Source organism: Neoarius graeffei, chromosome 4, assembly GCF_027579695.1.
Source record: "Neoarius graeffei isolate fNeoGra1 chromosome 4, fNeoGra1.pri, whole genome shotgun sequence".
Taxonomy (NCBI): domain Eukaryota; kingdom Metazoa; phylum Chordata; class Actinopteri; order Siluriformes; family Ariidae; genus Neoarius; species Neoarius graeffei.
Window position 1 is genome coordinate 92,261,653 of NC_083572.1, and position 14,647 is coordinate 92,276,299.

At 42.7% G+C, this 14,647-nt stretch overlaps 1 protein-coding gene across 1 annotated transcript in view; it reads left to right on the forward strand.

Moving 5' to 3' along the window:
- The window catches only part of lrp8 (low density lipoprotein receptor-related protein 8, apolipoprotein e receptor), a 685,503-nt gene that overhangs the window by 407,088 nt on the left and 263,768 nt on the right, over positions 1 to 14,647 (forward strand). Inside the window, exon 4 of the mRNA XM_060920013.1 lies at positions 14,018 to 14,146. Coding sequence (XP_060775996.1) covers positions 14,018 to 14,146 — 129 coding nt within the window. The remainder of the gene's footprint in view (positions 1 to 14,017; positions 14,147 to 14,647) is intronic.

Consider the following 14,647-nt stretch of genomic DNA (forward strand, 5'->3'; position numbering starts at 1 on the left):
CACAAATCGCTACTGTCATTTTGTCGGTTCGTTTACATTCTAAGCGCAGATGATTTTGTCGGACGTTTTATATAAAGTTTTATTTATCGAATTTGCAAAAAACTAAAACTAAAAATGCTCCATTTTTCAAAATCCAATGAATGTGGATAGAATAAAACAGTTATTCCACTCAATCTTGTGCGTGCATGGCTTATAGGCAACTCGACACTACGTGCCTCATCGGCTATCAACTCGTGTACAACTCGATTTTGTGGAATAACTGTTAATTATTGCTCCCTCACTGCTCCAGGATCCCCAGTTCTCCATGGTTCCTGTCTGTGTTGAGTTTTGTATTTTCTCCCTTGGGTTCCCTCCAGATTTTCTGGTTTCCTCTGACCCCCCAAAAACACACGAGTAGGTAGACAGGCTACAATAAATTGCCTCTAGGTGTGAATGAGTGTGTGTATGGTGCTCTATGATGAACTGGTGACCTAGTCTGGCTAACGCGACTTCAAAGCTCTGCGAGCATTTGGTCTGGCAAAGCTATTAAGTCCAACCGTTTCCCAAAGCGTGTGGTTGACCCGCCTCCCTGAAATGCCTCAGTTTGCTACTGGTCGAAGCCAGAAAAGGCTGTCACGAAGCTTAAACCAATCACATCACTCTTTCCTCTGACGTATGTGACGCGACGGGGCTAACTGGTAGATTAAACCATAGACATCCTATTATTAAACTCTTACCGAAGCCGGTCGGAAGCAAGGTGAAAACGTCCTTCCTTTCAATAAATACCTCCAGGGCTGCTCTTTGCTCCGTTTTCAATGAGAACTTCCTGTTGAATGCTTTCAATACAGCATTCGTGAATGAAGCGCTTCCGGCACAGATTCTGTAAACAGTCTATGGCTTCCGGTCGCAGTTCTACTACGTCAGTGCCTTGAACACGCCTCTACCCAGGGCTGTTGGAGATGCTCAAAGTTGATTGGCTCCCGATTTTTCGGGAGCTTGGAAAAGCTATAGATAGCTTGCCTGGCCAGACTAAGTTCGCAACAGGTCCTCGTGTTGCGTCACACTTAGGATGGGCGGGCCCAGGCTACTGGTGACCCATCCATGGTATATTCCTGCCTCAAACCCAGAGTTCCTGGCATGGGCTGGATAAAGTGCTTACTGAAAAATGAATGAATGATGAGTTGTAGTGACATGATTTTGCCCAACATAGTCAGTTAAAAAAAAAAAAAAAAAATATATATATATATATATATATATATATATATATATATATATATATATAGTGAATATGAAGCTATTTCACATTCGATCGAAGTGTTAAAGTTATCCTGGGATGTAAGAAATTGAGTAAAGTAAGATTTTCTTTACTGTTAACCCTTCTTTTCCAGCATCACAAAAATTAATTTAACAGCTAAATAATAGTTGATTAATTTCTAAGATGTGTGTTAATCTTTGGGTTAACAGATAGAGTTCATTTCAAGGCTTTCAAATTTCAGATAATCTATGTAATAAACTGCAAAGTTTGTTTGTTTGTTTGTTTGTTTGTTTGTCTTGAGCTAACGTCGACATTTCTCGATGGATTTTCACCAAATTTGGCAAGTAGGTCTGGGGATGACCCGGAATTTTGCAGATATAAACAAAATTCATGTACGGGCCCCAGGGAGGTCCCTGGGGGGCGCAACATCCACCCACCCGCTCCCTCAATGCCTTTTACGTTATGTTTATCAATACAAATTCTCGACAGATCTTCACTAAACTTGGCACGTAGGTACAAATGATAGCCACAATTTGGCAGAACTCAGAAATTCCATATTTGGGCCCCAGGGGTCCTTGGTGGGCCCCTAGGTGGTGGATGTTTGGATTTTTGTTTGTCTTAGAAGAAGAAGAAGAAACCTTTATTTGTCACATGCACACTTCAAGCACAGTGAAATTCTTCATCTGCATTTAACCCATCTGAAGCAGTGAACACACGCACACATACACTCAGAGCAGTGGGCAGCCACACACAGTCAGGGGTTAGGTACCTTGCTCAAGGGCACCTCAACCTAACTGCATGTCTTTGGACTGTGGGGGAAACCAGAGCACCCGGAGGAAACCCACGCAGACACGGGGAGAACATGCAAACTCGACACAGAAAGGCCCTCGCCGGCCGCTGGGTTCAAACCCAGAACATTCTTGCTGTGAGGCGACCGTGCTAACCACTACAACACCATGGTGGTTAACATCACCATTTCTTGACAGATCTTCACCAAATTTGACATGGAACTCTGGGGACAACCCAGAATTTTGCAAAACCCTGCTAGTTCATAATAAAACTTTTTTTTTTCCCACCACTGAATGCAGTGAAACTAATAGATGTAAAATATATAGTCTATAACAGCTGACGAGTTTAATTAAGGGAGTGTGTCCTGGTGTGAGAGAAGTGAAGTTTGCGTAGTTCTTGTGAAGGTCAGCACCGCTCTGAATAACAGCCAGAAAAGCTTCGAGTGGATTTCTCTCTCTATACCAAAATGCTGACAGTTACACACACAATCTAGCAAGACAGAATCAGATGTATTGATGCACTTATCGACAGCTTCGACCCTACAAGCAGATTAAGGGCCAACAAGACTTTCAGTGTGATTCTTATCAGTTCTGAAAGTTATTATGTCGCCTGAAATAACTCAGGATGAAACTTCTTCTTGTGCATACTCAAGCACATAGTAGATCTAATTCCTTTAAAACCACATTCAAACTTGCCTCCAATGATTTCGCATTAGAATGTGTTTGGACATTAATGAGTTTATAATTTTATACTGATACACACAGAGAAGCTTACCTGTGGTGAAATTGCCACATGCAAAGAGTAACAAGAAAACAGTATTTGAAATTTTTTTTTATCAAGTCAAGTTTATTTGTGGGTGGCACGGTGGTGTAGTGGTTAACGCTGTTGCTTCACAGCAAGAAGGTCTGGGTTCGAGCCCCGTGGCCGGCAAGGGCCTTTCTGTGTGGAGTTTGCATGTTCTCCCTGTGTCCGCGTGGGTTTCCTCCGGGTGCTCCGGTTTCCCCCACAGTCCAAAGACATGCAGGTTAGGTTAACTGGTGACTCTAAATTGACCGTAGGTGTGAATGTGAGTGTGAATGGTTGTCTGTGTCTATGTGTCAGCCCTGTGATGACCTGGCGACTTGTCCAGGGTGTACCCCGCCTTTCGCCCGTAGTCAGCTGGGATAGGCTCCAGCTTGCCTGCGACCCTGTAGAAAGATAACGCGGCTAGAGATAATGAGAATGAGATGAGAAGTTTATTTGTATTGCGCTTTTAATAACGGACATTGTCGCAAAGCAGCTTTATAGAAAATTAAAGACTTTAAACATGAGCTAATTTTATCCCTAATTTATCCCTGATGGTCAAGCCTGTGGCGACAGTAGCAAGGAAAAACTCCCTCAGATGACACGAGGAAGAAACCTTGAAATTTAGGAACCAGACTCCAAAGGGAACCCGTCCTCATCCGGGTGATAACAGATAGTGTGATTATAAATAGCCCACTTCTATAAGTGTGTCCTATATAGTCACAAAGTACAACTATGTAACCAGGAAATTCATTTTAGTTTTAACGTGAAGTCATTATGTTGAAGTTATAAACTGTTCATTGCTGGAAACTTGAGTGTAAAACTGTTCATGACAACTGCAGTCCTAAAGTTATCATGTCAATTGTAGTCCTCGGCCATCATAGCAAAACTGCAAGTGTCCAGAGCCACGTTCCAAGTGTGACTTTCGATTGTTCATATGGGGCCGTTGTCCACAGGAGCAATGTGATGAGACTCCAGCCAGAAGTAGGGCATCAGGATGGACCAGAAGAGGTTAGTACCACTGGTGTCTCAGGATTGACATGTAACTCGACAGAGAGAGAGAGAGAGAGAGAGAGAGAGAGAGAAACAAACAAACAGGTTGTTAGGTATGCCCAGGCCAGTGTCACCTAATGAGTAAGAACAGTATACATTTTGCGCTGAGTGCAAACAGGGACTCCGGCAAAACTAACTATGACAGCATAACTAAAATTATACTTACTTAATCCCTTGACTGACGTTGTAGGGGTGCCATGCTGGAAAGGGCAATCAGTGACCTCCAATGTTCTCGGTCTTCTGCCAATCGCAGCAGTATGTTTGGGGCTTGTCCGGACCACTCCTTTATGTTGTCAAGCCAGGATTTGCGCTGGCATACTTTGCGGCATTTTCCTTCCATTGTTCCCTGGAGGATGTGTCCATCATGGCATTTCATTGGGCTTGTAGAGTACTTGGTGGCACCCATCTCCTCTCCAAGTACTTAACTGGCAAGCAGCCAGCCCAGGGGCGCCTCCAGAAATTTTGGGCCCCATGAAAGATTAGAATTTTGGGCCCCCCAACTTTGCCCACCCTCGTCACAATTGCACTATTGTCATTATTTGACTTTTGATAGCCCATGGACCTTGAGTTTGTGACTTTATTACATTTTATGTATTAACCAATGGTTGAAACCAGTGGTTTAGAATGTGTGAACATTCCACACATGTAACCATGTCAAACACTTGACCGGTGTCCGTTATTAGTGTAATGGGTTTATTTTTTTCCACTTGCCATTGTGTGTAGTGGTGGGGAAATTCTGCGCTGGCCCTTTAAGAGCGCAGGTAGTTATGGGAACGAGGTGCTGGCCTCTTTCAGTTCGTTTTGGAAATGTAAGCGCCAATGCCACTGGACGTTTGCAGCCCATCCTCAGCAGTGTATTTATGTCTCATTTCTTCAGAATAAAAAGACTGGTGAACAACACAATGCAACGTCTGTTGCATTAGCAACACTTTAATCTAGCAAACTGTATATGGCGCTCGCTCATTAAAAACTTCAATCCTAAAGCATTTATGGGTTGTATTGCTGCTTACCTCCTTCTCCAAAGGGGGGTTCAGTGGTTTGGTAGGGCGGTGGTCCCCCTGAGGCTGAATCTGTGCATATTTAGGGCACCCCATTAGTTATGAAACTGGTTATTAGCACTAGTTATTAGCACCAGCATAACCTAATATTTCATCTTGTTTATCACACAAGTCAGTTCAGTAATTAAAATGGAAAAAATGTCACTGTACAAACTGTAAAAGTGTCCTCTTGATAGGCTAATCCAACCACGTTCATACTGTTCATTTACCATTCGCTAATATTTTGAACACACACGTGAGCGATAGCTACCTTTCTTTGGGAAAAACTGAGTGACCAGTTGCCTGCCTCTCCGGTCCCTCTCAGCTGCCTTTCTTTACATTTTTGACAGCCACTCTTCATATTTAGCGATCATAGACTGTATGCACTCCACTGCTGGCTGGCTGGCTGCTGCACTGCAACACAGCAGCAAGTAGCGTTGCACTGATCAGCACACAGATTTAACGCATCGCGTTTCTACCAGAACTGGACCGTACCATTTCGCAAAAGGGGGAGGGTTAAATGACAATATGTTGAAGAACTCAGGAAATAGACAACCTTGTTCAATTAGCTCATTTTACCAGATGGAATATTACATTGTTGCTATTTCAAAAGTCTTATTAAAATCATTAAAAGCATATTATCAGCCCCTTAAAGGGCCCCATGGCAGTGCTGGGCCCCTAGAATTGTTCTAACCTTTCCCCCTCTGGCGGCGCCCATGAGCCAGCCCCTCACATCATTTAGCCTGTCAGCAGAAGCGGTGACCGGGGTGTGGCTGGGTTAAGGACCCGGAGCCAGTTGTGAGAGTTGGGTGTCAGGTGAGGACCAGTGCTCCCATCCATCCTAGTGGACGCTGCCGCCAGAGGTCAAAGGTGCTACCTCTCCCATGGCACCCCATACACCCCAAAATTATACACTTCATTTTTATTTACTGATAAATTAATGCAAAGGCATGGTGCGTATCAGTGTGTGCAGTTTTCAAGACAACAAAATTAAACCCATGACAACCTGCAGCTACAAATGATGTGTTATAAATATGCAAAACGCGAGTGTGTTATCTGCATGATATCCACAGCACTAACAACCTTACAACAACAGCTACTGTTATTTCACAGCAGCTCTAAAGTGCCATATTTAGAGCTAAGAAGAACGATCATATTTCTCCCATCTTAAGGCGTCTACTGTACACTGGTTACCTGTTAGAGTGAGAATTTATTTCAATATCCTTCTCTTAACCTACAAATGTCTCAACAATCAAGCACCAGAACACATTAAAACAGCGTTTCTCAACCTTTTTTCAGTCACGGCACCCTTCAGAAGTATGCAAATTCTCAAGGCACCCCCATATAAAATATACGCAGTCACGCTGACCATATGCTGACCCCAGCAGTGATGTTGTGACATGGGAAAGGGGGCCATGAGATAAATTTTGATGATGCATGAGGCAGTGATTATCTGTATTAGTGTAACTATTGTTTTTTGGAATTTTAATTCATTTAATTTATTTCAATGTTAGAATATATAATTTTTTGACGGCACCCCAGGGTGCCGCGGCACCCCGGTTGAGAAAGGCTGCATTAAAGAACTCTTGACAAGTTACAAGCATCAGTATAACTTAAGATCATCTCACCAAAGTCTGCTCACAGTACCATCATCAAATTCAAAGAGCTACGGAGACAGAGCATGTATGGTTTGTGCCCCAAGATTTTGGAACTCGGTTCCACTTAACAGCCGCACTGTGGAGAGTTTAAACAACTTTAAATCCCTGCTCAAAACATTGCTGTTGGTAAAATGCTGTTGATTTGAGTCGCTTTTATTTTCAAAGTTTGTAAGAGTGCTGAGATTTAGTGTGGCACTCCTAAAGCCATTTTATTATTATTATTATAATTATCCATCCATCCATAACCGCTTATCCTGTACAGGGTCGTAGGCAGGCTGGAGCCTATCCCAGCTGACTATGGGTGAAAGGCGGGGTACACCCTGGACAAGTCACCAGATCATCACAGGGCTGACACAGAGACAAACAACCATTCACACTCACATTCACACCTACAGTCAATTTAGAGCCACCAATTAGCCTAACCTGCATATCTTTGGACTGTGGGGGAAACTGGAGCACCCGGAGGAAACCCATGCAGACACGCGGAGAACATGCAAACTCCACACAGAAAGGCCCCCATCAGCCACTGGGCTCAAACCCAGGACCTTCTTGCTGTAAGGCGACAGCGCTAACCACTGCACCACCATGCCACCTAATATTATCCACCCTCCTCTCAGCACACTGGGGCACAGCATGCTGGTTTGTTCACCAGAGGTCATCCAGACCTCTCAGACTTTTTGATCAGATAGGTACTCAGCTGAGGATTCGATGAAGGATGCGTGCCATCCCAAGGAGTGTGATCTTCTGGATCTCTTTCGCACTCATCTTGCATGGGAGTTTGTCCAGCTGGTCTTGGAACCCGGTCTTGATAGTCCCCAGCACGCCTACTACTATTGGGGCCACTCGTGTCCTCGTGTTCCACATGCATTGTACCTTGATCTAGAGGTCTTTGTACTTGATGATCTTCTCGGCCTCCCTACTCAGTATGTTGTTGTCTTCCGGGATGGCCACATTGATGAACATGCATGTTTTGTTTCTTTTTATCCTGGAACACAATGGCCCAATCCCAATTCTAATTTCTACCCCTACCCCTCCGCCTTCCCCTCCGCCTTTCCCTTGGCCCTTCCCCTTGAAACTGAGCTACAAGGGATAGGGCTTGAAATTCAACCCTTACGTATTGGGATAGCCCTTCAACGATCGCATACGTCATCGCGTACCTCCGTCAGCGTTTACGTTAGCAAAACGCGACCAAATGCGTCATTGGCTGCGACCAGCCGCTACAGTCAGAGCCAGAGGCAGAACCAGAAATCTCTGCTGGCAGGGTGTGATTTGTTAACTAACACCACTGAATGGGATATCTTTGGCGCTTCGTGCACCACATCCGACAGAATGAGGTGTCAGAACACTCATGTAAACAATAAAAGCGAGAATAACAGAACAAAACGTACGCAGTCAAGCAACCGAAAACAATACTCACTCCCAAAGCTTTTTAGCAGCAGCTTGGATTTCAGAAATCGCTGCTCATTCTCAGCTCGAAAGCGAATCAAGCGGCGTGTTTCCTCTGGATAACAACTTAAAACACGTAAATAATGGAGAAAATACATTTATGACAATCTTTCGCCGCGGGAACCGCCATCTTTCTGAAATCCGCATGAAATCTCGCTGAAATCCGCATGGCATTGTGGGAAATCACTCAAACCCCTTCGTTCGGAGTCTGCTCCAGGAAAATCTCCGTTTGGAGGGGTACAGAAGCCCTCCCCCTTCCCCTACCCCTCCGCGTTAACTGGGATTGGGATACCCCTACCCCTTCACGTGAATGCGCAAAATGGAGGGGAAGGGCTAAGGGGTTGGTCCAAGGGGTGAAATGGGATTCGGCCAATGTCTGGTCTGTTGGCAGCTATGGTTCGGTCCATGGGCACCATCTTATCCCACATGACCACGCAGTCTCTGTTATTGACGACTGCATCTGGTTTGTGTTGATACCAACTGTCCACCACAGGAACACCCAGTTGCTGACACAGCACCCAGTGCACATAGGTACCAACCCTGTTGTGTCGCTCAAGGTACTCTTTTGGGGCCAGTCCCCAGCATCCGGACACTATGTGACTGACAGTCTCCTCAGCTTCACCACACAGACAGCACTTGCTGTTGACCTGCATGCCCATGACATATTTCTGGTGGTGATGAATGTTCAAGTCCTGATCTTGTGCGGCTGTGATGAGGCTCTTGGTTTCACCCTTGAGTACTGCACTTCGGAGCCATGCATGTCTTCTCTTTATTGATGTACGGCCTGTCTGGGCTGGTAAAGAACTGACCGTGTAGTGGCCGTACAGGCTTGAATCTTCAAGCAAGTCCAGTTGCTCTCTTCTACCAACCACAGATTACTATGTACCTGGATGACTGAGTATCTTCACAGATATGTTTCTACGCACTTTGGGATGAGATCCCTTGGACTGGTGCGGGAGTATGAGAGGATCGTTCATTTTTGTCAACCTGGAACGACCATCACTGAACAGAGGTGGGTGTCTAAGACATCTTTTATCAGCCACCTACAATGCAGCCATCAGCATTCTGATTCGGATTCTATGATGATCCATGAGAGGATAAATACTTGATACTCCCTATTTGTCAGACAGAACTGAGGAAGCCTTTCAGACGAGAGGCGAAACGTCTTCAAGAATCTTCAAGCAAGTCCAGTTGCTCTCTTCTACCAACCACAGATTTTTATTATTATTATTAGGCTTAGATACAACAGACATAAATGTTGGCTTATTCGTTGCTGAGTGAAGAAATGTTTTTTTTATTATTTTTTTTATTAGCAGCACTGTAATGTTGTCAGAAAGTGTTATGTTTTTCTAACCTATTTCCCACTTCATTTTAGCAAATTTGCCTAATATTAATTTTAATTGTCATATTTTTCAATAGCAGTAATTTACATTTTATCAGCCTTGTTGGTCTGCAGGCATTTTTGAGTTTGTCACTTTTTTTTTGTGAGTTTTCTTAAATGCCAGTGCGAGCTACCTCGGGGTATAGTTTATACATTTCTTTCTTTCTTTCTTTCTTTCTTTCTTTCTTTCTTTCTTTCTTTCTTTCTTTCTTTCTTTCTTTCTTTCTTTCAAATAGTAACTCTTTTTCTATAATCACATTTTTTTTTTCCTGGATTATTTCTTTCAGCTTATCCTTGAACATCTCTCGGATTTCATTTCCCCAGAATCCATTAACAATGTTCCATCAGTATGACAGTGATTTGTATTATTGGATAAATATGGTAATCTAACCGAACCTCTTGCTTTCATAACTTATTTCTTCCCCTGAAGACAAATTGAAGAGAGGATGAGCTTCACTCTGTGATAGAAGAGGAAAAACGAGGATGTAGCTGACACAAGCTTATTAGTTCTATCCATAGCCTTCATTCTTGTATGCAGAATGATGTGTTCCCTGGGAAATGATCTGTAAAGATGTTCACAGTTACATATGTAGCTCTCTCTTCCTTCTCAGCTGAGGATGAATTTGTTGTTGATGTTATGGATTTTTTTTTCTCTTTTTAGCCGCATAAAGCAGTAAAGTAGATGAATGTTGTGGGACTGGGAGTGAAAAAAAAATCTGTGTACAAGGAGACAAGGAAATGTGACAAGGAGAGTTAGTGCATATATTAATGTGGTGAAGCGAAAAAGTATTCAGTCACTATTGTTTTGGTTATGGACATAATATACTTCCAGTACATATTAGATCCAGTTCAAATTTTGACAAAAACCTTTTGACTTTGGCCATGTACACACGTAGCCGGGTATTTTTAAAACCGAACATTTTCCCCCCCTCCGTTCATAAAAATGTTTTATCCACACCACCTCGTCTTCAAAAAAAATCCCTTCCACACATAACCGAACATCTGCGTTTTCAATCACATTCATAAGCATTCCAAACCTGTAGATGGCATTATTTCCCCAAATCCTACCCCCTAATCACATCAGAATAGCCCTCTGTTGGCGTCACTTCCGCCTAAACATAAAACATGGCGCCAAGCTCGTTCGTCTGGGCAGACTCGGAGACAGAATTGCTTCTAAACACAATTTTGGAGTATAAACTTCAAAAGACGCAAGAAAACGTTGATTGGGAATCTTGTCAGTAGTTGGGCTTCTAAAATTAAACATATAAATAGCACCTGCACAATAATTAACGCTTTCAAGGCACTACTCCGATCCATTACTCTTTGTCCATGCTTAATCTGGCTTCTGCAGTAAACAAAGGTCGCACGTTTGACGTCAGGGCAGATTTGTTGTCATTTTTTTGGCGCAGATTGTGACGTTCTAAAACGCAAAACTCCGGTTATCTCTGTCTACACGAAAAGGCATACATGGAGTTTTCAAAAATCTTCACTTTGCCCGGAGTTTTTTTAAATATTCGTTTTTGATGTGTTTTCATGTGGATGACAGGCCAAAACGTAGAAAAATATCTTCGATTTAGCAGATACCCGGCTACGTGTGGACGGGGTCTTTGTACTTACAGTATAAACACTGGATGAACAACAAAAATATGTTAAAAAATGATAGGGGGGAAATGCTGCCATAGGTTGGGAAGATTTTAAGCATCATGAAGGAACAATCATGATTTAGCTAAAGGAGCTTCCTGAAGTTGTCAAGGAAAACATGCCCTGTGTCCGAAATCGCTCTCTCGTTCACTACTCCCTATACAGGGAATTACTATATAGAGGACTATATAGTGAGCTCATTGAAAAAAAACTTTCAGACACTAGTCCGTCACACTGGTATTTACATCATTACTGTCGCACAATTAAAACATGCCAGATCAGTTTGATCAGTCGGCATGTATTTTTGTGATAAATCCATATTATACTGAGCGTATTTCCCACATTAATCAATACAAAGTACCTGCATCTTTCAGTTTTTTTTTTTTAAATCAAGGCTGAATACTTTCTTCTTTGCCGCTGCCTTTTATTAAATCAAATCTGAGACTTTTAATTTGATTTCTTTCAGTGCAACCACAATGCATAATGGGATGTATTGCTTTGGTTTGTGACCATCGGTTGTACACTACTTTTCGTGACACATTGTGGGATACTTTCAGTGCACTATAGAGAGTGTAAATAATCCTCACTAAGGTTTCGGACAGCACTACAAAATGGCGTCCCCACTATATAGTGCCCTATATAGTGAGTAGGGAGTGATTTTGGACACAGGGATGGTCAAACTAGGTCCCTCTGTAGAGTGCATACCTCCGCCAAGCCGCATATTAGAACATCCAGAACAGCACTTAATCACCTCTGGTCAGGTACACCATGCACGATTTCACAACACACTCTCAAATTACTGACAGGGAAGGTAAAAGAGAAAGTAACAGTCACTAGAAAAGAGTTGCAGGACGACCTGAAAGCAGCAGGAACAACAGTTATATAGAGAACCGAACACCTCAAGCAAAACATACACATCTAAAACAGCAATTTTTTTTTACAAGATTCTCTGACCCATCAGCCACCAAACAACCCCAAAGCATCATTGATTCACCTCCATATTTTACAGTAGAACTTTCTTTGTATGAAGGTTTTTTTTTTTGTTACCAAACATGCTAATGGTGATGTGCATGACCAAAAAGTCTCATCTGATCGTAAAACATGATACCACTTGTAGTTCATGATACTTGGTGACTGTGAGATGCTGTAATCACTTGGATTAGGTCTCTTTTTCCCCCTCTTTCTCATCATCCTTTTCTCTGCAGGGGGACAGTGTGCTTATGGGTGCACTTGGTTAAAGAACAGGGGTTGGTTTCCTGATAACGTTACACTTTAGGGCAAAGAGTGAGTTTAAAGATGCTCTTAAAGGAGAACTGAAGTCATTTTTAAACTTGCTTTATATCTTAATTAACATGTTATTCAATTACGTTTTCGGTTTTAGTAACCTTATATCGTGACTCGTATTGGCAACTAATTGCAATTAAATATTATACTTATCAGCCTATTCGATTTTTAGTCATGTTGAAATTAGTTCGTTTGGCCCACGGCAGGCATCGCTTGTCCGCGCGATCTTCACGAGACTTGTGCGAGACTTCGAAACGTGACGCGTCAGCCAGGTGTCAGTGCCGCCATTTTGAAAACTGTTTTCCAAACGAAATATTGCACAAAAACGAGTTTGAATGACGATTACTGCATACTTTTTCAAACTTTCCTGATTGCTATCAAAACAAACAAAACTTCCGGCTTGATTACATCAGCATTCGAAAGAGGGCGCGCACGTCTTTTGACAGCGTTGGCAGATGTCGGTCACTTTGATTTCCGCTGTACGTTTTATTTCTGTCCTACGATGTCTTGCACAGGTCTCAACGAATCTCGGTTACGGCCATTGCTTTGACATACGGACTGATATATTACAGAGCATATTTCAAACACTCATAACTTGCTATAGCAGCAACAAAATAGTGATCAAAAATGCATTCCGATATTTAATAAAATGAGATAAATAGAATTTTGATAAGAAAAAAAATTGCCTTCAGTTCTCCTTTAAGCAACGAGCATTGTCTCTGTACGTGTTTTTCCCGAACTCACTTGTAAGAAGGAGTTTTAAGAGCAACTTTGATAAGAGCATTTTTGCAATAAGCGGCACGGTGGTGTAGTGGTTAGCGCTGTCGACTCACAGCAAGAAGGTCCGGGTTCGAGCCCCGTGGCCGGCGAGGGCCTTTCTGTGCGGAGTTTGCATGTTCTCCCCGTGTCCGCGTGGGTTTCCTCCGGGTGCTCCGGTTTCCCCCACAGTCCAAAGACATGCAGGTTAGGTTAACTGGTGACTCTAAATTGACCGTAGGTGTGAATGTGAGTGTGAATGGTTGTCTGTGTCTATGTGTCAGCCCTGTGATGACCTGGCGACTTGTCCAGGGTGTACCCCGCCTTTCGCCCGTAGTCAGCTGGGATAGGCTCCAGCTTGCCTGCGACCCTGTAGAACAGGATAAAGCGGCTGGAGATAATGAGATGAGATGAGGTCTTTGCAATATTATGCATCCTCGATATAGGCATTAGTAGCTGCTAAAGGCATTCGTACTGTAGCTGCTGAAGGCACTGGTAATCGCTAAATGCAGTCGATGAGGTCACATGGCGTTTGTTTTTTACCAAAAAAAAAACAACAATGAAATATAAAGCGTAAAAATGTGTTAATATATTGTATCATCGTTAAGCATTACATATATAGTTGAAATTATTTTACATTTTCGGACAATAACATTTTTTTATTCCAAGCAGGTTTTTTTTTTTTTTTTTTAAGTTGTCAGAGTGGAATGTCGGAGTTGTGGTTCTGTTGCATAGTCCATAAGGTGTGGTATTTTTTTGTCTTATAATGAAAACTCTGAGTGAATCAGGTATGCAGTGCAGTACTGCACATTCATGTAATCCACATTTTTGGCCTGAGGTAAGGATGCGTTAACAAGGCGTGTACAGTAAACAGGAAGTTTATTAGCCTAGACTTTGGAATGCTAGTTTATTTCCAGTGCTCACAATTTGTGGTTTTTTTTCTTTCTTCTTGCAGGTCAGCAAACATGTCCACCTGAGAATTTTGACTGCGGAGGCAACACAAATAAATGTGTGTCTCTGTCCTGGCGCTGTGACGGAGAGACGGACTGTGAAAACGGAGCGGATGAGGAACACTGCGCTGCCGGTGAGGGGATGAGAAAGTGGAGGCGTGATGAGCAAATTGAAGAGTTTGGTTCCAAAACGCTATATATCCAATTCCAAATCACTTTTTCTGATTACGGCAAGTGATAAAAGGAAAACCGCTGTATCCTGTTTTAAAATGTATTGACTAATTAATGATAATGATAATAAACTTCAAAAATGAAATCCAGACCTAATTAATAGCTTTTAACTGAACCAAGTAATTATTTTTTTGTCAAGTCGCTACATATCCACGCCACGGCATTTTCCCCCAAATGCTACATACTGTATCCTTTTCTATGTAAAGTGCATTTAACCGTGTTTTGTCATGCCGGATTATTTTATTTTATCTCATCTCATTATCTCTAGCCGCTTTATCCTGTTCTACAGGGTCGCAGGCAAGCTGGAGCCTATCCCAGCTGACTACGGGCGAAAGGAGGGGTACACCCTGGACAAGTCGCCAGGTCATCACAGGGCTGACACACAGACACAGACAACCATTCAC